Source organism: Labeo rohita, chromosome 5 (genome assembly GCF_022985175.1).
Source record: "Labeo rohita strain BAU-BD-2019 chromosome 5, IGBB_LRoh.1.0, whole genome shotgun sequence".
Taxonomy (NCBI): domain Eukaryota; kingdom Metazoa; phylum Chordata; class Actinopteri; order Cypriniformes; family Cyprinidae; genus Labeo; species Labeo rohita.
Genome location: NC_066873.1, coordinates 32,355,414 through 32,383,323, shown reverse-complemented (window position 1 = coordinate 32,383,323; position 27,910 = coordinate 32,355,414). Strand labels below are relative to the sequence as shown.

Sequence of the window (27,910 nt, the reverse complement as noted above, 5' to 3'; positions counted from 1 at the left end):
CGTCTGTTTAGAGCCTTTATCATTTCGACTGCTTTTTGAACAACGCAGTGTGAATCACATTTGGTGACCTTGGACCACAAAACCAGTCATAAGGGTCAATTTTTTTAAATAGAGATTCATACATCACCTAAAAGCTGAATAAATAAGCTTTCAATTGATGAGTGGTTTGGTAGGACAATATTTGGCCGAGATACAACTATTTGAAAATCTGGAGTCCAAATGAAGTTCTTAGCAATGCATATTATATACTAATCATTAAGTTTTGATATATTTACTGTAGGAAATTTACAAAATATTTTAATGGAACATGATCTTTACGTAATATCATAATGATTTTTGGCATTAAAAAAAGAAATCATTCTGACCCATACAATGTATTTTTGGCAATTGCTACAAATATACCCATGCTGTTTATGACTGGTTTTGTGGTCCAGGGTCACATTAGAGCATCCTTGGTTGTGCTTCATTTCTGTCTATTATGTAATACATTCTCTAAATTCTTTCATCATTAAATCTGTTTAAATCTCTTTTTCCCTGCGTAGCATCCACATTTTCACTTATTAAGTCCGCCATAAGAAAAAGACACATGTGAGACTTTTTTATGAATAAAGTGCACAATCAGGACACTGCAGATGGAGGGGAATCACAACACTACAGCTGATAAATACTCATCCAGCACTACCAGAGGGCTTAGAATAAAGCTGATTTGAGGATTGTGCTTTATTCTCACTCTCTGCATTTGATGAGACTCAGTTTATATGTGACCTATATAAACCACTAAGATTTATGCTTTGTTTAGTGTGATGATCATGCACTGGGAAAAAGGCAAAAGCAGCATAATCGTATAAATAAGGAGTTCATATCTTGTTCGCATGTCGTGGTTCCCTGAATATTAATAGATGGGTAAGCTCTGCAATTTATGCTGTATTTAGCCCTGTACGGCCTTACATATAAAATAAATAAATAAATAGTTGAATGAAACTGTAGACACATGTATTTAAAAATAAAATAAAATAAAAGTTTGCATGTTTTGTGTCACATTTGATATATACATGAAACAGTGTGACAGTAAGAATATGGAGATCACACTGCAGGAAGAAGCAAACCACAATTTTAATCACAGGCCCAAATTGAGTAAAAATATGTAATTTGCAGAGAGTAATACTTATCTAATAAAATGATTATTGTGTATGTGATACATTTTAACATGATGTAAGTTAAAATATCCACCTTTTTCTTCCATGCAGAAGTAAGCCTATGGGTGAGACTTACGGTTCATTATCTGCTACAGGGAAATAATGAGAAGAATAAGAATGTGCAATAAACTGTAAAATTGTTTGCACTGCAAACCAGTGTGTTCGTAATTAAGATAATACAATAAAATAATATGGTAAAGCATACCAATTTGCAACATCAATCAGTAAAAATTAGTTGTTTTGTACAGCTAAAAACAGCTGGATGCAGATGAGGCCATATAAAAACAAAAAATTATGTATGAAATCAAGTAAACCCAAGCTGCTTCAGTCCAGCAAGTGCACAGCTTGAAATATTACTAATGATGTAAAAGCTTTTTTTTAAAGGCTTTTTTTGCTAGAATGTATAAACTATCAATCAGAAATGAGAATGCACATAGTAATTATGTAAAACAGGTTTTTCACCATGTTTTGCCCATGCTTAGAAATTCATGTATCAAATATAATAGGCTTTATACAGTTAAGGAATATATTGGTTTTCATTTAACCATATCTTTAACAACTGTCGAAGAACATTAAAGCATCTACTCACAATAAAAGACTGTATTTGAAATATTTATTTGAAGTTGTATGGTATAAAGATCACATTGGATGACACATACATTGCCTGATCTTGCTGACTCATTTTGGTCAATACGGCATAAAGTTTAAACCTGTGACCTTGACGTCCCCTTTAACATCTCAATAGCATCTATTGCAACAATTGTTACTTTACTAGATTCTCAGAGATTTCAAACCAACATTTGATTAAAACAACCATTAATACACTGGAATTGCCAAATGTAAAGTTACATCCCCAGTAACATTGTTTGTAACAAAAGCAATTTTTCATAAATACATGACAACAAAATCCCTGTTTTAAATAAAAGTTCAGGAGAGTGAAAGGGTAAGGATCTATTAACCTTTCCCATTCTAAAGCCACATTTCAAGCTGTGTTTATTAGTTTTTCAGATTTGTCCACAATGAAATATCCTATTTTATATCCCATAAATATCACACAAACATTTTGTAATATGGCCACACACATTTTCATTTTATAAATGTCAATAAACATTTCCCTTTAAATATTTCATCAAATTAGGACTGTAAATGGATGCATTTCTTAGACACCTCAGCCAAAACACACTCCTGTTGATATATAAAGTGAGAGAGGTGTGTGTGTGTGTCTCTAATGACTGCACTTTTACACAGAGCAAAAACAGTAGGTGTTTGAGATCTATGGACATGAGCTTAATATTCTGCCACTGCATGGACATTGGGTAATAAGCAATAGGGGCACTGGAGACATTTGGAAAGTCCCAATAATTTCTGCCTTGTTTATTCATATATTATATGCTATTTCCAATGTGAGATGAAAAATAAACCTAGGTTTTAAAGTTTATAGTGAGGGTCAGTATTGTAATTAATGAAGACAACAAGAAAACAAGGCAATGATAAAATGTGAACTGAGGCAACTTATCTCAATGTGGCTGAGAGATTTGTCTGAGTTTCCTAGTAACTGTCTATGAAACCATAGCCACATTGAAGGTGATCGTATTTTGCTGTGCGCTTGAACAGGAGAGGGTCAACTGGTAGGAAGAGGAGGGGACATGGGACGATAAGGAAGTTGATTTAGCTGACGGACTTGAGCTTGGTCCAGGGGTTGGTGCCACGCACTTCCAGAGGAGGGTCATTGTAGAAGATGTGGTTGCAAAGATCATCCAGCGGAGGCTCAGGGTCTGTGGTGGCAAACTGGGCAGCATCCTCAATCTCCTTCCTTACCTCCACATCAATCTCCTGCAAAAGGTGTCAGTGTTTAGTGAAACCGCAGAAGTGTCCATCTATCAGTATAACTGAGTAATCCCTATCTTGTACGCCAGTGTGACTGACTCAGAATTCACACTGTGGCTGTGGTTTGTGCAGTCTCACCTTAAGCTCCTCCACGCTGGCCATGTTGTTGCTCAGCATGCGATCCTTCAGCAATGAGATGGGGTCGCTCTTACTGCGCACCTCCTGGATTTCCTCACGTGTGCGGTAACTATGAGAACAGTGGATAAGGAGAGCAAAGGTTGTCACATATAAGGAGGAGCACCAATAGGAAGAAAACATTAGGTATATAGAAATACATCAGAGGTTCAGTGATAAACAGAGCTATGCATTTTTTTTTTTTTCTTTTTTTTTTTTTTTGAAGAAACTGATACTTTTATACAACAAGGACAGATACAATTTATCAAAACTTACAGTACATATTAGAATGATTTCTTAAGGATCATCTGACAATGAAGACTGGAGTAATGGCTGATGAAAATTCAGCTTTGTAATAATATTTCATAATATTACTGTATTTTAATCAAATAGAGGCTTCTTTCGAAAGCATTTAAAAAAATTTTTTAAATGCTATTAAAATGATAGAGTATGTTACCCAGTTTAAAATGGTAAAGCATTCTAGAAATAAAAATACACGCATTTCAGTTACTAAAATGTTACGTGTCGTTCACTTTACAATGATGATTTCTTAAATCTACTTTCCTGCGTAAATATAATCCAGAAAGGACTGCTTGTTAAAGGGACAGTTCACCTAAAAAAATAAAAATTATGTCATTAGTTACTCACCTTCATGTCGTTCCAAACCCGTAAGACCTTTGTTCATCTTCAGAACACAAATTAAGATATTTCTGATGAAATCAGAGAGCTTTCTGATACTGTGTAGACAGCAACGCAACTGACTCATTCAAGACCCAGAAAGGTTGTAAGGACATCATCAAAATAGTCCATTTAACATCAGTGGTTCAACCGTAATTTACTGAAGCTATGAGAACACATTTTATGAGCACAGAAAAAACAAAAATAACAACTTTATTCAACAATTTCTTCTCTTCGGTGTCAGACTTCGGCACGCATTCACAAGAGTACCACAATGATGTCCTTACTAACTTTCTGGGCCTTGAATGTGTCAGTTGTGTTGCTGTCTATGCAGGCTCAGAAATCTCTTGGATTTCATCAAAAATATCTTAATTTGCGTTCCAAAGATGAACGAAGGTCTTACACGTTTGGAACAACATGAGGGTGAGTAAATAATGACAGAATTTTTATTTTTGGGAGCACTACCCCTTTAAAGCACCAGTGACCTTTGGTTGAGATTATATAAAATATTACCTGATTCCTGGATCACTCATACTATGTCCATGATAACGATAGGTCTGCAGCTCCATCAGAATGGGACCCTATGAATATAAATTTCAGGTGTTTTATTATTGCTACATAACTGCTTATTTCCCAAGAGCATATATGCAAACAGAAAACATGTTATAAGAAGTGTAACAATTATCCTAAAGTTGCCACTGTGGAATTGTCTATATAAATATTGTGCATAAACACATCTTCATATATCATATTTCCTAACAGAGCTAATAATAACTTTTCATCTACAATTTCACATTACTCAAACCAGAGCTCACCTTTCCTGATCTGCAGTGTTCAGCAGCGAATTTGGTGGCCTCCCTTACACAAAGGACGTCCATGCCGTCCACCTACAACGATGAGGAGATATTCTGACATGAAGAATAAATTCAGACGCAAGTAAAAACACAGCAAAGTGTCAATCCTGCATCATACCCTCAATCCAGGGATGAAATCGCCTCTCTTGTAGTAGTCAGTACTAGCAGCCGCTCTCTCCACAGACGTACCCATGCCGTATTTGTTATTCTCGCAAATGAAGATGCAGGGCAGCTTCCACAGAGATGCCATATTATACGTTTCAAAGATCTGACCCTAAAGAAACAGTGCAAAAGTATGTGTGAAACATCCCTGTACAACCACTGCTACAGACTCAACATAATGCACCAGTTGTTTAAATGGTTATAAGGTAAGGTAAAGCAGCACACGGACAGCACAGAAGACAGACCTGTGTGAATTAGTAGCTAAATAAGTCATTAGGACTAGCAATTGAGCACATGATTGTTTGGAGCTGCGTGGAAGTGATTTACCTGATTTGCAGCTCCATCACCATAGAGACAGACACACAGCTCATTCTTGCCCAGGTATTTACAGGCCAACGCTACACCTGCCCCAAGAGGCACCTGGGATACACATGTGGAATATGAATAGTTATTCCTGATACAGTATTGATCAATCTCTCTATTCATAAGGACTCCAATCGATTCATTTAAAATACCTGAGCTCCCACAATTCCGTTTCCGCCATAAAAATGTTTAGTGTACATGTGCATAGACCCTCCTTTTCCTTTGGCAATACCTCCTCTACGACCTGATGGAAAAATAGACAAAATAAATAAAGAGATAAATAATAAAGAGATCACAACTTTTAACCATCTGTTTTGTTGTTCTCACCAGTGAGCTCTGCCATGATCTCACGAACGGTGCCCCCTCTAGTGAGAGTGTACCCGTGGGCACGATACGCTGTGATCAGATGATCTGATAGATTAATACCTGCCTCAATACCCACTGCACATGCTTCCTGTAAGAGGACATAATGCACTTGTAAGCATTTCTGTCTTCACCAAGTTGCCAACATTTGAACCAATTACAATGACTTCTGCAGCCATGTAAATCAAAACATATAACAATATTAAAATTGACTATTTTCTACTGGCAAAAATGAGTGCTTAGAACAGAAAGGGTTTTTGATAATCATCTGCTTGTTAAGATTATGTCAGGTGTCACCTGTCCATCGTAAAGGTGACAGAAGCCCCTGATGATCTTCTGCTTGTACAGCTGATCGGCTTTGAGCTCCATACGTCTTATGGTCTGCAGTGTGCGGTAGTACTGAAGCCCCTCCTCTCTTGTAAGCACGGCCTGCAGCGGTGGGCCATCCTCCAGCTTGTGTAAGTCACATTTCTGCCAAAACAAAACAAATAAATGTATGCTTTCTAGGGCTTCCCCCAATAGTCGACTAACCATTAGTCAACGAGAAGAGGCTTTTTCGACAAATTACATTGGGCAGGACATCCAAAGACTCGCTTATCATTTATCAACCTCAAATATGGCTTATAATCTAAAAGTAGCAACTTTATATGGCTGCTCATTCTAAAAATGTGCACTATTCAAATGTCTGTGCAGAGTGTGGAAGCTGAATAGTAGTGCGCTCACTGCATGACATATGGCGGTGCTGGTGCAGGCACTTGCTCTTAAAATGCTCAGTCATTTTTGGTCATACAGATAAGAGTAATACATCTTTTGAATCTGTAAAGACTACGTTTGTTTGTGTGCTTGCACAATAACAACAAAACATTGTGCTTTTGTAAAATAATGAAACAGGATGTGCCTTCTATGTAGCCTATATAGAAATGAAAAATATATCTATAGAGATTGAAGTATCTACTTTCAAATGAATCAGTTTAAATGGAAAACAAATATTCTCAGATTATGCAATCTGTATGAAACATGCACACAGGCAAATCCACTACTGCAGAGATGACGAGTCAGTGTTGCCGACTTTATCTCTTAAGCCGAAACAAAAAAAGTACTAGTCTATCAATAAATTACTGTTTTTTCCTGATACATTCATAATCATTACATCTGCTGGTGTGCTGTGGTAAGCTTTATGCGTGTGCTTAAGGGCTTATTAGGCTATATATGCAATTAAAGGCTCATTATTATGATTTAAATGGTTTATTAATAAACATGCTATTAGTCGACTAATGAAAAAAACTTTAGTCGAGGGCAGCCCTAATGGTTTCAAATGCATAAAGAAGCACAGTACAAAAGTTTAAAAGTTTGAGGTCAGTAAAATGTTTAATCTTTTTAAAGTAAATATGCTCACTATGGCTGCATTTATTTGATCAGAATGTGGTAAAACAGTATTATGAAATATTTGTAAAATTTAAAATAAGTGTTTTCTTTTTTAATATATTTTAAAACGTAATTTATTTCTGTGATGGAAAAGCTGAATTTTCAGAAGCCAATACTCCAGTCTCCAGTGTCACATGATCCTTCAGAAATCATTCTAATATGCTGATTTGGTGCTCAAAAATAGTATCAACCTAGTATCAATGTTGAAAGCAGTTATGCTGCTTAATATTTTTATTGAAACTAATACATTTAAATTATTAATTGCTTAAAAAACAAACAAAAAAAAAAAAAAAAAAAACTTACTGACCCAAAACTTTTGAACGGCAGTGAATATGCACTAAAACATATATTACATCATAAATTAGGCAACTGCTGATCTGATAAACTCACCTTAATATCAAAAGTGGCCTGAGGGGTAAAGTCTGCATAGGTCCTGGCAGATACCACCACTCTTGCGCCCTATAAAACATAAAAAATTAGAGAAAATACATTTAAAAAAAAAAAAAACTGAGAAAATGAGAGAAGATGGTGTTAAAACAAAAAAACAAAAAACAGCAGTCGCATTGGAAACACACACACACACACACACACATCTGACAGGAACTGAAATCTTAACAACCCCCGTCGAAGTAAGCAAGCCCAGGAAAGAGTGAAATATATCTGTAATAATCCGATCTACATAACCACTGCAATTTTACTCAACAACTACATCAACAAAACTGCAATCTAATGCAAAGACATAAACACACGGCCCTAGATGTGGAAAACTGACAGTGTATGGTATCATCTACACTGACTTTGCACATCTCTTTGATTATAGGTTTGGATGTAGAAAACAAACATAACAAGGAATCCATCCACAATTATATGCGGGACCAACATGCTGAGCGCTGTAACAGATCTTTTGCTTCAGGTATCAAAAGTTTGCAGAAGGAAAATCTGTTTAGTTATTGAAGAGTCATCGGCTGAAGCATTGTGAGTTGGAGTATGCAAGTGCTCTGGGTAAAGTGGAAGGGGCATGCAATACTCCATGTGGAGGGTTAAAAATTATGTTAAGCTGTGTGTGTATATATATATAAAAGAGACAGTGTATAGTTTTAACACAGGGGCTGCCAGTACTCACAGCAAGCTGTGGCTCTGGTAAGGAAGTCTCTTCAGCCAAGCTGTGGGTGATCTCTGGGAAGGAATTATCATGGCCCAGAACGCTCCCAGTTGGTGAGGGACAACTGGACATGAGGGGGTCTGTGCTAGTTATGTTAGCTACTGCAGGGGTTAACTGTGCTGGACTGGTGGCTGGGTTAATAGGCAACTTAACTGTAATTAGTTCAAGTGATGGAGGAATATCTATAACGGGACAGATGATCTTTTCAAATACAGGTTTTTGTCTTTCTGATATTCTTTCTGTAAGCAGAGGAACCTCGCTTAATTTTTCTGAGGTGGATGAACCAATGCTCTTCACAGGACTTTCTTTCTGAGCTATAGCCTCTGAGGAAACAACATCTGTATGTCCTAAAGCTTTGTACTCTACAGGAGTGTTTAAAGGTATCTGTGTTAACGGAGGGGAAACTGAAGGGCTGTGGGGTTGTTGTGGATCTTTTAAGCGCGAAGGAGGGTCGGGGTCATGTGGAGCGGTCAAATTAGCATATTCGCTCTGGACCGCCAGGAGCTGCAGAACGGCCTGAAGAGTGGAGGACTGTAAAAAAAGGGCACAGGTCACTCCAAAGGGTCAGATTCAGAAGGCCATAAATAGGAACAAACTTTAGGTGTTTAGAGACCACAAAGACGACATTTTACTGCACTAAACCAATACAAATCTAATCTGTGCTAACCTACACTAAGCTACTCACAGGCAATAAACAACTGTTGATAGCTACCAGTCACACACATGGTCAAAATGGCTGAAGTTAATGTGCCCAATAATCAATATAACACCAGTAAGATGTACAGTGATATGCACTGAACATACTGTCCAATATTTACCCAGATTTAACGAAACGTTGTATGCATTGACAAAGCTGTTGTTAACTTTTAGAACTGACACTAATATTGTTGTACATCACACAAACATATAATGATGCCCAAATTATATCACACCTTCAAATACCAAACAGGTTCCAACTGATGTTTCTCTACTGATTAAAAAAAAATCTAAATCCACCAGAGGAAAAATAGGTACTTTCCATGACAAGACTGGGAGTGCTTTTAATGTACACGTGTGTGTGTGTGTGTGTGTGTGTGTGTGTGTGACTCAAAGGTAAGATGTGAGCTACAGTAGTTGGCTTGGGTAAATAGAGCAGAATTATTCCCCTCAAACCCACAACACAGCAAACTAAAAAACAGCCACAATATATGAGCATTAAGTAAAAAGCATGTAGCAGAAGCGTGTTTAATATGTCAAAACCAGTGATTGGAAACTCAGCGAGGAAGAGAGGATGATCAAAAAAATCAAAAGTGAGGAACAAAGTCTTTGTAATGAAAAAATTTCAAGCAAAAAAAAATGATCAGACAGTTTATAACCACGGATAGAATAAAAACTGAAGAAAAGAGCAGATGGCACAGACGTTATGTCAATAAGCCCATTTCTAACTTATCTCTTACCTCTGATACCAGTTCGGCTCCCTTAAAGGCAGCCCATGGATCAATAAAAAGGAGCAAATATCATATTGAGAAAGAGAGAAAGGCATGAGAATTAGAGAAAAGAAAAGAGAAAAAGACAGAAGATGAGAGGTGAATTACTATCACGAAAACAAAGATGTTTGACTTGTTTTGCAAAATTCCATTCATTTTATTGTGCCAACAGAACAATTTCATTGTGTCAATAAATCTTTTATTATCTGACTTAAGGTCACAGTTTGAGTTTAAAAAAAAAAAAATGACTCTCAGATTAGATATATGAACCGCAAGGTAGTGTAGGGTTAGAAATTAATCAGGGCTCAGGGGAAAAAAGGCATCAAAAATACCAGTTTTCATCTTTAAGCATGATAGTCTATTTGAAATATTTTACATGGAAAAAGTTAATCAGATTTGAAAAAAAAAAAAAAAACAACAACTCAAAAACAAGAAAAGTGTTTACATATCAAATTTTGGAAATAGAGCATAGAGGTGTATAATAAAAAAGCAAAATTTTTAAAAATTAAACGTATTCAAAATCAGTTTGAGAGGTGTTACAAAATACTACTATAGTAGTAGTAAATATAAAAAGTATTTGACACTCTGCGTGTTATAATATGGTTAGGAAAAAACATGCCCCTGAAATATAATTTCACAGAAAACATATTGATTTCTACTAATAATAAGAAAAACCTAAATATCTTACATATCTTCTATAATAATTTTGGACACTAGGACTTGACAAGGACTGAGTGGCATTAAAGTTAAACTGTTAGAAACAGACTAAAACGTTCCTGTCAATTAAATGTTGCATAAAAACTGAACATCAAGCATCTGGACATTTGCCACTGCTTAGTAAATATGAAGAAAGACATACTGTCTCTCTCACTGAGGTCACCTTTTATTTCTAAAAGAAAAGTACAGCAACAGACTACTATTTAAACCAACCGTTTTATTGTTTCTCACTTGTTAAAGTGTTTTATTATAGGTTAGTTCAATGACAGCTTGTTGACTAACCAGTTATAGACGTAACACTCCCACTGCATTTTAGCTAGCTAGCCAAGCTAAATCACTTGGCTAGTGATAAAATATCTGATTATATGTACATAATGAACATAAATGCTACTTTGGTTGACGTGAAATAACCAGCACCAACATGAGAAATTAACAGCAATGTGTCTTTATCAGGGTGTCAGCCGGGCCTTGCGTACTCTGCAAGGTCAACATAGCATGACTGAGCTTCGCTAGCAGTCAAAACGCTCGTAAATTTGTTTTACTAAACAAAGCAGCTAATTTTATGAATCAAGGAATAAAATACTTACGTTCCTGCTGGCGCTGCCCCTCAGAACGTTAGAAATGATGGTTAGCATCTTTCGCATACTATTAACCACAGCTAACCAGAAACAGATCTCCTTCAGTTCTTCTCTGCTACAAACCAGTCCAGCGAAAGAGATTTACACCCACTGCAGATTCGCCGCACATTCCGGTGAAAATACTGCCTCCTGGTTGCCAGAGCCCACACTGCACTAGCGTTTCTCAGACCTGTTTATTTGCTGGGAATAAAATCATTTGAATGTGAGAGTTTTTTTTTTTTTTTTTCTATAAGTTTAAAGTACAACATTCTGGTCATCAGCTAGAAGCTAGTTTTTGACTCAGACACAAAATAAAAATTCATAGGTAACATGTAACACACACTACCAGTCAAAAGTTTTTGAACAGTAAGATTTTTAATGTGTTTTTTTTTTTTTTTTTTTAAATCGCAAGTCCAAGCTTGCAATTATTTGATCCAAAGTACAGCAAAAACAGTTCAATTCTTAAACATTTTTACTATTAAAAATAAGTGTTTTCTTTTTATATATATATTTTAAAAATTGATTTATTCCTGTGATTTCAAAGTTGAATTTTTAGCATCAGGATTAGCTTTATTCACCAGGTGTGCACAAACACACAAAGTGTGGTACATACATATCTGACATGAGAACAGAAAAACATTTAAATAAAAGACTTAAAATAAATAATAATGAGTATGAATTTGGAACAGAAGATTTGTGTATAGATTTGTGCATTATTTACTCTATATACAGCTGTATAAATAAAGAGATGTGAATATGTATTATATAATAATACTAGAGAAAGAGGCAATAATTAGAGATTGAGAAAAAATACAGAAATTAATTGCATAACACAGGTAATGATTCATGTTTTAGCTGTTTAAGCTAGAGAAGGCATAGGGGAGTTACTCCAGTCACATGATTCTTCAGAAATCATTCTAATTATTAGAATGATTATAATTATTATTATGTTAAAAACAGATGAGTAGAATTTTTTCAGATTTCTTTGATGAATAGAAAGAACAGAAGAACAGCATTTATCTGAAATAGAAATCTTTTGTAACATTATACATGTCTTTACTTTTGATCAATTTAAACCATCCTTGCTAAATAAAAGTATTAATTTCTATAATTTCTTTCCCCCCCAAAAAAATTATAAATAAAAAATTATACTGACTCCAAGCTTTTGAATAATATTATGTTCTAAAAGCTTTTTATTTCAGATAAATGCTGATCTTTGGATCTTTGTATTCATCAAAGAATCCTGAAAATGTACTAAATAGTTTTAAATAATAATAAAAAAATGTTTCTTGATTTCTGAAGGATCATGTGACACTGAAGACTGAAGTAAAGATGCTGAAAAGTTAGCTTTGATCACCGGAATAAATTACATTTTTAAATATATTCAAATAGAAAGCAGTTATTTTTAAATAATATAATATTTCACAGTATTAGTGCTTTTGCTGTGTTTTGGATCAAATAAATGCAGGGTTGGTGAGTAGAACAGAATTCTCTAAAAAACTTACTGTTCAAACACATTTGACTGGTAGTGTATGTGTGTGTTTAAATATAGGTTATATATATACAGTGGAGTTGTTACTGAGATTTGTGATGAATATGACCAAATGAAAAATATGTATTTATATTATTAAATTGATGAACCATGATTTCGCTTGCAGGTCAGTGGAAGGTGAAGGAACCATCTCAGTTTGGAGAATTTTGATTGGAAAAAAATGACCTGTTTTCCCTTATGTACATCATAAATATGTGCATTTGTGGAAAGTGAAGAATAGAGATCCATCATCCTCACTTATGACCATGCACATAAACTTCAATAAATCCCAAAACACAAAACATCTTTATAAGTTAAAAAAAAAAATTAAAAAATTAAACTATTGGATAGCTCGCCCTATTGACCTTCTATTATGTCAGATGAAAGAAGGTATCATATATTAATTAATAATAATAATAATAATAATAAATGTTTCTTGATTTCTGAAGGATCATGTGACACTAAAGACTGAAGTAAAGATGCTGAAAAGTTAGCTTTGATCACAGGAATAATTTACATTTTTAAATATATTCAAATAGAAAGCAGTTATTTTAAATAATAAAAATATTTCATAATATTAGTGCTTTTGCTGTGTTTTGGATCAAATAAATGCAGGCTTGGTGAGCAGAACAGAATTCTCTAAAAAACTTACTGTTCAAAAACATTTGACTGGTAGTGTATGTGAGAGTTTAAATATAGGTTATATATATATACGGTGGAGTTGTTACTGAGATTTGTGATGAATATGACCAACTGAAAAATATGTATTTATATTATTAAATTGATGAACCATGATTTCGCTTGCAGGTCAGTGGAAGGTGAAGGAACCATCTCAGTTTGGAGAATTTTGATTGGAAAAAAATGACCTGTTTTCCCATATGTACATCATAAATATGTGACCCTGGACCACAAAACCAGTCTTAAGTTGCTGGTGTATATTTGTAGCAATAGCCAAAAATACATTGTGTGGGTCAAAATTATTGATTTTTATTTTATGCCAAAAATCATTAGGAAATTAAGTAAAGATCATGTTCCATGAAGATATTTTGTAAATGTCCTACTCTAAATATATAAAAACTAATATGCATTGCAAAGAACTTAATTTGGACAACTTTAAAGGTGATTTTCTCAATATTTAGATTTTTTTGCACCCTCGGATTCCATATATTCAAATAGTTGTATCTCAGCCAAATATTGTCCTATCCTAACAAACCATGTATCAGTGGAAAGCTTATTTATTCAGCTTTCAGAAGATGCATTAATCTTAATTTTGAAAAATTGACCCTTATGACTGGTTTTGTGGTCCAGGTTCACATATGTGCATTTGTGGAAAGTGAAGAATAGAGATCCATTATCCTCACTTATGACCATGCACATAACCTTCAATAAATCCCAAAACACAAGACATCTTTATAAGTTTAAAAAAAAAAAAACAATATAAAGTCAAACAAATAAAAATGAGATTTCTTCCTATTTTTATTTTATTTCACTATTGGATAGCTCGCCCTATTGACCTTCTGTTATGTCAGATGAAAGAAGGTGTCATATATTAACATTATATTTGAGAATATATGTGCGAATTTATAGTTTTCACAGTTTCTGAGTCTCCTCGTGTGGCTCCATCTCCAGAAGCCCTGTCCTCCTCACTTTTCTCCTGACCCAGCTTCACTGAGGACACGTTTGTTGTTTCTCGGAAGTGACGAAACCAAAGTACCGATGGCGGCTCACAGTTTGCTCCCGGATATGTACTGAAACGAATTTGATGGCGTCTGATTGGACTTTTTGCACACTTGGCCATTTGTATGAAGTCTTGAGATTAACATCGAACCTGTCGAGCACAAGAATCGTCAATCCGAGGAGGAATAATTTGCTGTAGAGCTGGCTAGATCCAGAGCTAGCTGCCCTGTCAATGAAATTCAAGTGCAGTTAGCCTGTGATCGCAGAGGTTTGTTTGTGTGCGTGGCTACACACTTTAAGACGTTTGACATTTTAGCAGTTTTGTGACACTGGCTGGTCCAAGTGCAGCAGAGTCTTAGGTTTGTGTAGTTCAGCTAGCCTCGCTTGCGTTACTTTAAAAGCAAAGAAGCGGCGGGAAGTGGTTAGCCGACCTGATTAGCTCTAGCCGTAGTTCCAGCTCTTCTGAAGTCATTGGTCTCTAGTGGATAGTGTGAGTCTCTTCTATGATTCACCGGTTCGCCGTTCATCGACTGTCAGCATGTTGAAGACACGTCAGTGTTTACTTGGGATTCGTACCTTCCTTGGAGTGACGTCTAGAATATGGAGTTTCATTTTATACATCCTCAGGAAGCATTTACGAACGGTGAGCAAGTCAACATATGTCATGTCAATACATGTTCATCGGTTCTCTATATAATGTATTCCGACCTGTCATGTGTAAACAATCTATTTTTCTTCATTTATGAGCGCATGTCTCCAAATAATCTTAAAAAACAAACATCTTTTAGTATTGTTGATGTGTTAGAAACTTTCTAATGCGTATTTTACTTGAGCAGTATTGTTATTCCTATGAGTAAACTGTTTATTTTACTGTTTATTTTAATCCCTTAACCCTGTTCAGATTTTTGCAATGGATACTGTATTTACTGAACTGTTACTTATGCAAAATTTTATGGCCCTTAGTGCAAACAAACACACACTATTCAACTTGGGCTGGGTCACTGTACGATATGTAATAATAAAAATAACTTGGTTTATGTGAGTGTGGACCACAAAACCAGTCATAAGGGTTGGGATTCGTACATCATTAAAAGCTGAATAAATGAACTTTTCATTGATGTGTGGTTTGTTAGGATAGGGCATATTTTGGCTGAGATACAACTGTTTTAAAATCTGGAGTCTGAGGATGCAAAATGAAAATATTGAGAAAATCGCCTTTAAAGTTGTCCAAATGAAGTTCTTAGCAATGCATATTACTAATCAAAAATTAAGTTTTGATATATTTATGGTAGGAAATGTACAAAATATCTTCATGGAACATGATCTTTACTTAATATCCTAATGATTTTTTACATCAAGGAAAAACTGATCATTTTAACCCTTACAGTATATTGTTGGCTATTGCTATAAATATACCCATGCTACTTATGACTGGTTTTGTGGTCCAGGGTCACATATGAGAAAAGAAATATATTTTAGATTTGTTTTATGCTGCTTTAATTTAAACTCATACTCATTGTATTTAAAAAAACTGTTGAAAGTTTGAAACAATAGTAGGTTTCAGATTGTGTCTGCTTCAGCTGTATCTCTGTAACCCTGGTGGAGTGTATTTATGATGCTTATGTCCTAATCACTTTGGACTGTGGACCCCTGCTATATGTTTAGCCTGGCACGAAAGGAGTTACAGATCCAAAACTATTAAAGTACAATACACTCACTGAGAAAGATATAAAGTTTTTTCCAAACCGGGTCTTGACTGGGTCTTTTATATTTTTCTATTCTAATTGATGCATCCAAGACTATAATGCTTGGTGGCTTTTCTGCAAAAACAACTCAAAACCTTGAGTTGTTTTACATAACTACCTGAGTCAACACCAGTAGTGTGTTGATTGTTAGATTAAGCCTGATTACCTAGTAAATTGTGATTTAGTGCTTTTGCTGCTATTGCCTCAGGTTTTTTTTTTACAAAAATGTATTAAGAATTGTTTTAAATCATTTTTATACTTATGTTTAAATGGTTAAATGTTTTGTGTTTTATACATAAAAGTCACATTACATAAGTAAGTACACCGATTTTTCTACTTGCCTTACACTTCTATGACATCTTTTGGCAGCTGTTTTAGGGTGTATTAATAGTCCAGTAGTGGCAGTATGGGGCCATCCTAGGTGCACGACTATATAGATGTCTGCTATACGATGCCCTCCTCTGGGCTTTGCACCAGCGTGATAAAGGGGCCAAAGAAGAGGAAATATTATGGAAAAGAAATTGATAATGAAAAGATCCAGAACTTTATAGGACCCCCTTATATGAATGTGTGCATTTTGGGAGCAAGGAAAAGACTACATGATTGTTCCATGTGCTTCACTGACTCTGTCTTCGTCTGCTGTTCTGTCTTTCACAGATAATCCAGTACCAAACAGTGCGTTATGACACATTACCTCTCTCCCCTATTTCCAGAAACAGACTCAGTAAGTTCTCTCAACCTTTCCCCCCACTGTTATTTGCAGTTTTGCCCACTAGGGGAGCTTCTAACCACACAGCTGGAGGCAGTGTTGCAGTTTTTTTGGGTTTTTTTGAGGACTCATTTCTGACCCATAACTGGTATCAAAATCACTGTCGGCAGAGTTTTGTTTAGTTTTTTAAGAAGTAAGTAAAGTGATTTCCCTATAAAGCATTCTGTTAAGTATTAATAGACATTGGGAAAATTTTTTTTTTTTTTTTTTTTTTTTTTTTCTTTCATTTATCAAAGTACGAATAGTGTGGGTGTATTATAAATCCAGCAAAGAATATATATCAGGACTAGAAGTGTCAGTTAGAAAAGGACCTCAGTTATTTCATAGATTAATTTTTTGTAGACATGAGGTCATGTTGGCACAGGATTTGGAAAGGCTGGTGGACATGAGATGATAAAGTTCATTGAATTTCTGAATGTTGAATCACCACTGTGTGTGACGCATTTTGACCGTTTGCTGCTTAGATGCGGTAAAGAGGAAGATATTGGTGTTGGATCTGGATGAGACCTTGATTCATTCTCACCATGATGGTGTCCTTAGACCTACAGTGAGGCCTGGTACACCGCCAGACTTTATCCTCAAGGTATGAAATGGAATGTAATTATTTACTTCCTTAGTAGCTGCTGCTTCGGAAATGCATGGTTCGTTTCACTCAGTACTGGAGGCACTTTTCACTGTCTATTGAACACCTTCTTTTTATATTAGAAACTTATTTTTATTCAGCAAGTATGCATTAAATTGACAGTAAAGAGACTATAATGTAGATTTATAATATTACAAAATATTTCTGTTTTTTAATAAATGCTGTCGTTTGAAAGCTCTGTTCATCAAAGAATCACAAATTTTCTAAAAAATTATCAAGCAGCACAGCTGTTTTCAACATTTCCAATAATAAGAAATGTTACTTGAGCACCAAATCAGAATATTAGGAAGATTTTTGAATGATCTTTTTTTTGAATGAAACTTCAACTTTGAATCACAGGAATAAATTACATTTTAAAATCTTCTTTTTTTTGTATTTACTCTAACTTTTGATCAGTTTAATGCATTTTTTTTAATATGTTAAAATAACAATGGTATTTTATTTGTGATAATTTCAGTTAAAACAATGCAGCCTTGGTAAGTGGTCAATTTTGATTGTTTGAAAATCTTTTTCATTAACTCTCTCGTTCAGGTGGTAATAGACAAACACCCAGTCAGGTTTTTTGTCCATAAAAGGCCACACGTCGACTTCTTTTTAGAAGTGGTGAGTGAATTCTGTCATTTGAGCAGATTAGCAAACAAATCAGTCATTTTTTGTAAATTAGTAAATATTGATACTTTGCTTGCAGTTGCTTTGTGGTAGGGCTGTTAAAAAAATTAGATGCGATTATCATGTGCATCTCGTCATGCCGGTTCTATCAAGTTCAAAATTGGATATGTATCGCCTACGATTTTGAACTCGATATTGCATAGCTTGTCAGTGAACTACGGCTCTGTGTAGTAAATGCTGCTCCATCTGACAGCATGTGATGGAGATTTACGAGTAATATCAGAACCGGCATTACTGATGAGATGCACATAATAATCGCATCTGAGTTTTTGCACAGCCCTACTTTGCACACTACAAAATTCACCTATATTCTAATGAGCATATTTTTGTGTTTGTGTATTCTCTTGTTGGTATATGTCAGGTTAGTCAGTGGTATGAGCTGGTAGTATTTACAGCTAGTATGGAGATATATGGATCGGCTGTAGCAGATAAGCTGGATAACAACAGGGATATCCTCAAAAGAAGATACTACAGACAGGTAAAACCCACTGCCTCCACATTTTCTTCTTATAAGGTATTTTAGGACCAATTCTCACACTAGGAACTGTGTTTTTGTTTTTGTTTTTATCGATCCTGCCTAGGATGTAGTTTCCTCACGTCTGTTTGTTATTGAACCTATGCATCTCTCTCTCACTTTACCATTTGTTGTAGCACTGCACTCTGGATTTAGGAAGCTACATAAAAGATCTGTCTGTAGTACACAGTGATCTCTCCAGTATAGTCATTCTGGACAACTCGCCTGGAGCTTATCGAAGTCACCCAGGTTAGAGATCTACATCTGTGCATCAATGAAGAGCACATTCAAGATAATTTAGTATTAGTCCACTGTTGTTAAAATTGTGGTAATCCTGTACATCTGTAAAAATCTAGCAAGTGTACAAATTATTTTGTGTAATAAATTGTTTTATGAATGTCATTTTAATTTGTTTTCACCCCCAGACAATGCAATACCTATAAAGTCGTGGTTCAGTGACCCAAGCGACACAGCACTTCTTAACCTGCTCCCAATGTTGGATGCATTGAGGTATAAACTTTTAAGCCATGGTCATATTAGTAACCTCTTAATCATCACAAGGCCTAAATTCTGCACTATTTGAACACCCTTAATTTATGAAATTCTTCACATACCCCTTGCATGTTTATTATAATTTTTAGCTACTATTAAATGAGAAGTTCACTTCCAAAACTAAAATGTACAGATAATTTACTTACCCCCTTGTCATCCAAGATGTTTGTGTCTTTCTTTCTTCAGTTGATAAGAAATTATGTTTCTTGAGGAAAAAATTTCAGAAATTATCTCCATATAGTGGACTTCAGTGGTGCCCCCAAAATGCAGTTTAAATGCACCTTCAAATGGCTCTAAACAATCCCATCCGAGGAATAAGGGTCTTATCTAGCAAAATGATCTGTCATTTTCAAAACAATTTGACACTTTATATACTTTATAACCTCAAACGCTCGTCTTGTCTAAGTCTGCGTGAACTCTTCTTCTTTTTTTTTTTTTTCAGTTCAATACGGTCAATACAGTTCAGAATGTCAAAACTCCCACTTCATTTTCTTCCCCAACTTTAAAATCATCCTACATCGCTGCAGAAGTCCCAACTAAGTGTTTACAAGGTGATCATGCAAAGAACATCAAACGCCCTTTACAAAAAATAAGGTAAAACAGAGGAGTAGGACGATTTTGACGTGGAAGAAGAAATTGAGACAGGAGTTTTTCGACATACCCTAACTATATTGACCTGGATTACACAGACTACTTATGCATCGCAGAGATGAGGCAAGACAAGCATTTGAGGTTAGAAAGTATATAAATTGTCAGTTTGTTTCGAAAATGACCATTTTTCTCGATAAGACCCTTCTTCCTCGGCTGGAATCATTTAGAGCCATCTGAAGCTGCATTTAGACACCAGATATAAATGTATTTATATATATATATATATATATATATATATATATATATATTTTTTTTTTTTTTTTTTTTTACTAGTGGGTGCATGACACTATAGTTCATTTATGTAAGTGAGGATAGCAAAATAAAGTAAGCTGTGACATGTTATACCCAATAAGTCTTTGTACAGTGGTCTACTAGTAAAACTGATCAAAATTTGGAACCGCAAATTTAGACACTTTGACCTGTCCATGTTTTGCGTAAGTGTTTTTTGCTTTAATTGCTAATTTTTACACCATAGACTGAACAAAATTAAGCACTGCTTGGTAACTGGTTGACCTAAAGTGTTATTATCTAATTGTGTACTTAAATTTAACAGCTGACAGCTGAATTCATTACATACCTTTCTATCGAAGTTATCTGACATTATCAAGATGAATTTGTTTTGACACAGTTTAACTCATGCCACAGTTTAACTCATATCAAACTTGTCATATTTTTTGACCATTTTCTAAACTATAGCGAATAAACTGTGAAAATGTGACAAATGTTGAAGGTGTCTGTACAAACAATCAGTCATCATTTACTCACCCTTTCCAAACCTGTATGACTTTCCTTCTTTTGACTATATTTGAAGAGTTCAGATGTAAAACCAGCTAAAAACCATCTTGGTCAAAAATAAGATAATAATACAGAGTGAATGCTCTTGACACATATTATACGTCCATCAAATACTTTTACTTCAAACTCGCTAAATTCCAGCCTCAGACAATCAGAATTACAAGTACTTACATCAAAACCTATACAAAGTAACCAGAAAGAAATGCTCATTTTAAAGAAAAACGTCAGATGGATTTAGAGGCTTTTGCATCTGAACCCTTCATTTCTTTTCTGTGACTTTATTTTGAAAAAATGTCTCAGCATTGTTTTTCGTACACAATGGAAGTCTAAGGGTATTGAAACTGTTTGGTCACCAACATTCTATAAGTATATTCATTTGTATTCCACCAAAAAAAGAAAGCCATATGGATTTGGAATTACATGAAGGTGAGAAACAATGACACTGTTTTTATTTTGGAATGAGCTATCCATTTAAATTAATTCCACAAATTTTCTCAAATGATCAGCAGACAAAACATGTGGCCAACTGCCATGAAATGTAATTGCAGACATCTGAAACACTTGCTCTCTGGCATTATGTAGCAGAAGTTGGTTTAACAGAAGAGATGTGTCACCATTATGATAAGCCTGTCTGCTTTAGCAGTTTTGAACAAGCATGCTTGGGATTTTCGATCATTCCTTACTTTCATGTTGTTACATGTCTGCAATCAGCGCAGCCCCAGTTGTAGGCAGTACGCCTCACCAAACCAGTAAACCAAGAAAGCATATTTTTGCATTCAAATTCAGGTAGATGCAGGGTTCTCAAGACATTTTTTTAATTTGATGCAGAATCTTAAAGGGATAGTTCACTCAAAAATGAACATTCTGCCATTAATGAATCATTCTCATGTTGTTCCAAACATGTAAGACGTTCATTTATTTTCAGAACACAAATTAAGATATTTTTGATCAAATCTGAGAGCTTTTCCTTCTGCGTAGACAGCAATGTTACTGCCACGTTTAAGGCACAGAAAGGTAGTAAGGATATCGTTGAAATAGTCCCTGTGAATGTGTTTGGGATTTTTTTGCACATCACCTACAAATCTTTCTGTTCTAACTGTTATGAAGTGTTTGTCACATCTTATGTTGCTGTTTTAGTAAGTCGCCCTTACTATGTTTTCACTCCCTTTCTAGGTTTACCTCAGATGTTCGCTCCGTCCTCAGTCGAAATCTCCACCAGCATCGGCTTTGGTGATCGTATCTGTCAGGGCCAGTCTCTCTTCTGGTCAGCGTCTGGTTTTTACACAGCTCTGCCCGCTAAGTGTTAGCCTCTCCTGCGTTGGAACTGTCAGCCTCTCGTCATTGTGAGCTCCCATTAGTCTTATGGACTCCTCTGAGGAAATGCTATGAGAAGACATGGGGGGACAGAAAGGAGACACACATGATGAAGAAGCTATTACAAATAAACTCAAGACAAATGGAGAGGCCAGCATTTTTTCTTGTATTTTTTTTTTTTCTTTAAAATATGGAAACTCTGCCTTACAGTTGTTGGATTCAACATGTGCATGATGGAGTATTTCTGAGTGAATGGGGGAGAAAGCTTCTGATTCCAGTTTTACCCTTTCATTTTTGGGGGGGCAAATAAATCAACGAATGGGTTGTAACTACCCGTCACTTCATATGCACTTATTCCCCCCTTCCTCAATATCTGTGTTTGTCTTTTTAGTTTCGTATGACCTTAGCACAAATGGTCACATGGTCTTATCCACTCATTCTCTCTCTAAGATTCTGTCCTTCCTCTCTCCTTTTGTTTTTTTTCTGTCTGCCATCTCAGGTATCTGGGCCTCTTCTCTATGTTAAGAGCTGAGAGCTGTTAATACCGTTGTACTAATAGTATACTGTGGTAGAGATAATTGTACGATCAGCTGGAGAGAAAACTACAGTCCATTATTACAGCTTATGGTATTAATTTTCTGTGTATTTTTAAATGGCTCATTTGTGAGGCTTTCGAGGACACATTTTTGGATGCTCTTCGATATGGATACATCAGCCACTGAGAGAGACACTGAGCAACAAGGACTCTTCTATAACAGAAAAATAAAATAGAGCCTTTTGTCAACAACTGAAATGGCAGTCTCATCCACTTTTTGGGGGTATTTTACATTAGTAAAGTATTCTCTTAACCAATTTTTCATTTTACTGAATTATAGATTCTGGATTTTATTTTGTTCTGTGTGATATTTTGATTTCAAAGCACTAAACTAAATGAATTTATAGTCTGCATGAAATTAAAATTCACCCAATTTCACAGACAAGTCCACTTAAAGAACAACAATTTACAGATAATGTACTCAACCTCTTGTCATCCAAGATGTTCATGTCTATCTTTCTTCAGTCATAAAGAAATTGTGTTTTTTGAGAAACACATTTCAGGTTTTTTCTTCATATAATGGACTGATGTGGTGCCCTGAGGTTGAACTTCCAAAATGCAGTTTAAATGCAGCTTCAAATGATCCCAAATGCAGTTGTAAACGACGGCTCAAGACAGTTAGGGTATGTCAAAAAAAACTCTGACTGTATTTTCTTCAACTTCAAAAATCATTTCAAAGTCATCCTACATTGCTGCAGAAGTTCTGACCCAGTCTTTGCAAAGTGAACATGAAAAGAAAATCAAACACCCTTCACAAAAAACCTCATCTGCAACCGCATTTGGGATCGTTTGAAGCTGCATTTAAACAGCATTTTGGAAGTTCATACTCAGGGCACCAAATCAGTCCATTATATGGAGAAAAATGCAGAAACTTTTTCCTCAAAAAAAAAAAACGTAATTTCTTTATGACTGAAGAAAGAAAGACATGAACATCTTGGATGACAAAGGGGTGAGTACATTATCTGTAAATTGTTGTTCTGGAAGTGGACTTCTCCTTCAACCCTATAGTCCAAGACTGAAATGTAAGTCTAAACCAGGGGTGGCCAAACTCGGTCCCAATTAGACACACCTGAACCAGCAAAGCTCAAGCTCTTACTAGGCATACTGGAAACTTCCCAACAGGTGTGTTCAGGCAAGTTGGAGCTAATCTCTGCAGGACACCGACCCTCCAGGACCGAGTTGGGCACCACTGGTCTAAACTGTTTCAACTGAGAGGAACTTGCACTGACTGATCTTATATATCCGAGATGCACATGAGTAATGTTTTTTCTATGTTTATAAAAAGTACTTAAATGTCCTAATTGAACTATGGCCTAATCCTAGTCTAAGCCCTGTCTGTGACACCATGCCTCTATTTTCTAAATGCATCCTATTGTGAACAATTTGTTCATGCATGTTTCATTTTTTATTTTTTTGACCTTATACTTTTTTATGAAATTACCGTTAACTCAGTCTTATGTTGATTGGAAGACTTTTATACAGTAGACTGCGAGTAGACGCACATTCAGATCCGTCTTCATCCACTCAAAAATTGATTGATAAAACCAAGTCCCAATTCTATATTTTTTCTTTTTTTCCTGATAATCTGTTTCACCTGGATGTACGTCACTACTTCCATTACAATACAAATTTAATGTGAGAATGTCATGTTTTAGGTGAAGAGATTGTCCCAGCATTGTAAACTAAAGCAGTGAGAGGAGGTTTGTACCATTTTCATCATAACTGAGAATGACTTTGGCCCATTCTTCCAGTTATATTTGTTCCACATTTTTTTCCCTTAAGATGATGCACTACAATTTTTCAGTAGTACCAAAGATTGAATTTAGTTGGGCTTTGACAGTGGATCATTTGTATACTCGAAATAAGTTAATATTTTAAGTTAACTCAAACAGGTTTTGCATTATTTTGTTGTTTTGCTCTGTTACTTCTAATAAAAACCAACATAATACTATAAATACCAATCTTCATGAAGCACAAACAGAGCATATTTCTATGTACATCAAACAATTCTACCATTTAAATTAGTTAAGCATTTAATTTAATTATGTGAGACTGTGTTTATGATTTATGCAAAAAAAAAAAAAAAATTCTGCTTGTGTTTCATGAATGAGGCCCAGTGTTTAAAGTGTGGGCAATGTTGGATTTGTGCCACACTTTGAATTTGTTCAAAAGCTCTGACCACAAAATCTGACACACTGACAACAGGGTTATTATGCTTTTACCATCATCTTCATAAATGTGCTACTTGTTTTATAGTGACTTCATTTGTGCCACCCTACAATTAGTGTTATGCAGAGTTCACGATGATAAACTGATGCATCATCGCTCCACTTACATTGTCAAAGAAATTGTTGGCTTTGTGGCTTTTCTTTCCAACAATTTTGAAGGATGACTTTTTCTAGGGACTGACTGGGTGGCTTAGTAGTCGTGTCTACTCAGCTGTGCCTTTTTTATTATTTAGGCGTTGGTTCAACCACTGTTGAATTTTAAATATCTCTGTAAGTTACCCATCTATGACCTAAAGTTTTATTCAGCTCCCCTGTGCTTATTTCGCCGCATGGGTTTGACATTTTGTCCTTGTTTTACCTAAACAACCCTCTGCCATGTCCTGTTAAAAGGGCGAGCAGACTGTTAGCAAGCAGGCTTTCCAATAATATAAATGTGTTTGGTTTCTAATGACTAATTTGTCAAATTCAGGCTGGATTTTATTTTATTTTAGCGTTTAGTTCAAGTTTGTAGTTTCAGGTAATGCCACGTAGGCCTCCAGCTACAGGAGACGTCATTACGCAGCTGACGTGTGTGACACCTCCCGCCTCCCTTGTTCCTTGTTATTGAATATCCCTCCGCCCTCAGACGCAGTTGTCAAAAAAAAAAAAAAACCTAAGCTAGTTTGTAAACACCGTCGACGGCAGATTTTCTTGGAGATTTTTAAGATCTCCCAGCCCGTGACAATGAAGTTTATGTACAAAGAAGAACATCCATTTGAGAAGCGACGGTCCGAAGGGGAGAAAATCAGAAAGAAGTACCCGGACAGAGTGCCTGTGAGTCAGACAAATGAGTTGTTTTTGTCAGGGCCCTGCTCTTACAGATAACAGAAACCGAGGCTTCACACAGTGACAACGCTAATTTATAAGTGGAAACCGTGTGAAAATAATAATTCGTCTAAAAAATCGCGAAAGCATGCTTATGTATGGTTAATTTATGAATTGTCATCGTCGTTTTTAAGCTGTCCTTCAAATATGAAAGGACTAGCGTTAGCGTCAGTTAGCTTCTGTGTTAATACAATATTGTGGAATCGTTTACAGTAAAAGTTACTTAATAAAACAACCAATATGTTTTTTACATTTAATGCATATTAAGGTATTAAATATCTTAAAAGAGAGACAGTAAACAGCTTTGTGTCTGCGAATCATTCAAATGTTGTCAATTGTTGTTGTTTGAGTCCAGGACAAAATAACTAGAATATGAAATTTTCTGTGCCCTCTCACTGGGTTCATTTTCAGTTGCATTATGTGTTGTTCTTCAAATATGAGCAGAGAAATTTGTTAGAACGGGAATGTGCCCTAAATGGGGAATTCCCATAACACTATTGTTATTATACTGCTGAAAGATGCTGTTATTCTCACATTACTAGTAATGTTTATTATAACCAGTAGTGATTTGTTTTCCACAGGTGATTGTCGAGAAAGCTCCCAAAGCCAGAATAGGAGATCTGGACAAGAAGAAATATCTCGTCCCCTCTGACCTCACAGGTTAATTTCCTTGAAAAAACATTGAATAATCTGCGTAATTTCAATAGTATTAAAAAATATGAAGGATATGTAGTAACATTTGTTTCTTATTTCTGAAGTGGGGCAGTTCTACTTCCTCATTCGGAAAAGAATCCACTTGAGGGCCGAAGATGCCCTCTTCTTCTTTGTCAACAACGTCATTCCTCCCACATCTGCCACTATGGGGCTGCTTTACCAGGTATGTCTTTTGAATGTACCTGAACATAATTATTTTTGTTTGTTTAAACTGAAATGTCATTTTGGATCAATGAAGCATCTCTAAACTTTTCATCTCTGTTTCTTTTGTAGGAGCACCATGAAGAAGACTTTTTCCTTTACATTGCCTACAGTGACGAAAGCGTCTATGGGGACGTTTTGAGAGATGTGTAACCAACTGAAGTGCCCCACACTACCCTTCCTTAAAATCAAATGATCAAGATGTTAGGCCACATGAAGTGTACATGTTGAATGCACTTTCATATCCGCCTCCTAGTCCGTTTATAAAATATTGTTTGTACTCTATGCTGCCTGCATATTGTTCCTACTTACTCAAGAGTTCCTTCCTCAGTCTTGCTTTTAGGCAGACCGGATACCAGTGTCCTGGTTTGTTTCAGTAAATTAGTGGTACTCATATCCGTAAAAGCTTTTTCAATGTTCTGAACTTCTCCTTTCACCTTTTCTCACTTTCCCTTAGCACCGACATGCATCCTGCAGTCACTATTCTGTCAGTCTTTAATGTTTGGTTCGTTTTTGTCTTTTAGCCACCACATTTGCACAGACCAAAACGACTGATAATACTGGACTATCATACCATGTAATGTGTGTGAGTGTGAGTGTGTATGTGTACCATTGCCAATAATAATTTTTAAATGGGTTGGGATTGCTGTTTATTTGAATAAACTGGTTAAAAAAAAAATTCAGTTGAGATGTTGTAGGAGATTGCTTGTTTATGTTTCAATTTTATTATAATCATTATTGTTAGGTTAAAGTTCATGACTTGATTGGCATTTTTTGGCATGTTTGTATTATGGATTGGTGTGTTTTGTTCCTTTTTCCCTAAAAGCTTTAATTGTCATGGTCACCAATCTTAAGCTTGCCATCATTATAAACCTGATGTAAAAAGCTGCCTGTGTCAGTCTTTAATGAGTTTTGAGTAATGCTTTCCTCACAGATCTGAGAACATCTGATGTACGTAAGCATAGATAGAGATAGATAATGTTTTATAACACATTAAGCATATGATTTAAAAATAATTTAAAAGTTAAACTTGGTAGACTTCTGCAGTCAGGGGGTACATAAGCTAAATAAATAAAACATTAAAATAAATCTTACAATCAAGTGTTAACACATTAAACAGCTTTGTTATATTTCAATCTTTATATATTAGGTATTGCTAAAGGTCTGGTTTAAAAAAAAAAAAAAATAGGCTTATTTCCTACCAGTTAAAAGTTTTTGAACAATAAGATTTTGAATGTTTTGTAAAGAAGTCTCTACTGCTCACCAAGCCTGCATTTATTTGATCCAAAGTACAGCAAAGACACTACAATTTTGAAATATTTTTACTATTTAAAATAACTGTATTCTATTTGAATATATCAATTTATTCCTGTAATCAAAGCTTAATTTTCAGCATCATTACTTCAGTCTTCAGTGTCACATGATCCTTCAAAAATCATTCTCA

The 27,910-nt window shown here is 35.4% G+C and overlaps 3 protein-coding genes across 5 annotated transcripts; 2 read left to right on the top strand and 1 right to left on the bottom strand.

Moving 5' to 3' along the window:
• Positions 1-1,795: 1,795 nt before the first annotated feature.
• On the bottom strand, positions 1,796-11,122 carry pdha1a (pyruvate dehydrogenase E1 subunit alpha 1a). 2 transcript variants are annotated; one of them, XM_051110298.1, is made up of 12 exons: positions 10,975-11,122; positions 9,641-9,661; positions 7,433-7,501; positions 5,915-6,088; positions 5,582-5,708; positions 5,407-5,498; positions 5,219-5,311; positions 4,848-5,003; positions 4,691-4,762; positions 4,389-4,456; positions 3,162-3,270; positions 1,796-3,029 (listed from the first exon to the last, which is right to left on the bottom strand). In XM_051110298.1, exons 1-12 carry the CDS (start codon positions 11,029-11,031, stop codon positions 2,865-2,867), a joined length of 1,203 nt encoding a protein of 400 aa, XP_050966255.1. In that variant the 5' UTR covers positions 11,032-11,122; the 3' UTR covers positions 1,796-2,864. The 2 variants fall into 2 exon arrangements, with proteins under 2 accessions (XP_050966255.1, XP_050966256.1); XM_051110299.1 differs by lacking the exon at positions 9,641-9,661.
• Positions 11,123-14,187: 3,065 nt separating this feature from the next.
• Positions 14,188-22,045, top strand: ctdnep1a (CTD nuclear envelope phosphatase 1a). 2 transcript variants are annotated; one of them, XR_007827860.1, is made up of 9 exons: positions 14,188-14,855; positions 16,615-16,681; positions 17,191-17,309; positions 17,901-17,972; positions 18,400-18,516; positions 18,690-18,801; positions 18,978-19,062; positions 19,547-19,836; positions 21,724-22,045. XR_007827860.1 is itself a non-coding variant. In XM_051111228.1 (8 exons), exons 1-8 carry the CDS (start codon positions 14,751-14,753, stop codon positions 21,782-21,784), a joined length of 738 nt encoding a protein of 245 aa, XP_050967185.1. In that variant the 5' UTR covers positions 14,191-14,750; the 3' UTR covers positions 21,785-22,045. The 2 variants fall into 2 exon arrangements, 1 of the variants encoding a protein (XP_050967185.1); XM_051111228.1 differs by lacking the exon at positions 19,547-19,836 and having other exon boundaries at positions 14,191-14,855.
• A 3,239-nt stretch (positions 22,046-25,284) lies between these two features.
• Positions 25,285-27,354, top strand: gabarapa (GABA(A) receptor-associated protein a). The gene is made up of 4 exons (XM_051111069.1): positions 25,285-25,500; positions 26,133-26,211; positions 26,310-26,428; positions 26,539-27,354. Exons 1-4 carry the CDS (start codon positions 25,411-25,413, stop codon positions 26,617-26,619), a joined length of 369 nt encoding a protein of 122 aa, XP_050967026.1. The 5' UTR covers positions 25,285-25,410; the 3' UTR covers positions 26,620-27,354.
• Positions 27,355-27,910: the final 556 nt, after the last annotated feature.

Bases quoted from the DNA above. Each gene is read 5' to 3' on its own strand.
- ctdnep1a (XM_051111228.1), top strand. From the start codon at position 14,751: ATGTTGAAGACACGTCAGTGTTTACTTGGGATTCGTACCTTCCTTGGA. The intron at 17,973-18,399 runs GTGAGTGAATTC...GGTATATGTCAG, and splicing joins TCGACTTCTTTTTAGAAGTG to GTTAGTCAGTGGTATGAGCT. The intron at 18,802-18,977 runs GTTAGAGATCTA...TTTCACCCCCAG, and splicing joins AGCTTATCGAAGTCACCCAG to ACAATGCAATACCTATAAAG.
- gabarapa (XM_051111069.1), top strand. From the start codon at position 25,411: ATGAAGTTTATGTACAAAGAAGAACATCCATTTGAGAAGCGACGGTCC. The intron at 25,501-26,132 runs GTGAGTCAGACA...TGTTTTCCACAG, and splicing joins AGTACCCGGACAGAGTGCCT to GTGATTGTCGAGAAAGCTCC. The intron at 26,212-26,309 runs GTTAATTTCCTT...TTATTTCTGAAG, and splicing joins CGTCCCCTCTGACCTCACAG to TGGGGCAGTTCTACTTCCTC.
- pdha1a (XM_051110298.1), bottom strand. From the start codon at position 11,031: ATGCGAAAGATGCTAACCATCATTTCTAACGTTCTGAGGGGCAGCGCC. The intron at 5,312-5,406 runs GTATTTTAAATG...TGTGTATCCCAG, and splicing joins ACGGAATTGTGGGAGCTCAG to GTGCCTCTTGGGGCAGGTGT. The intron at 5,004-5,218 runs GTAAATCACTTC...CTGTTTCTTTAG, and splicing joins GTGATGGAGCTGCAAATCAG to GGTCAGATCTTTGAAACGTA.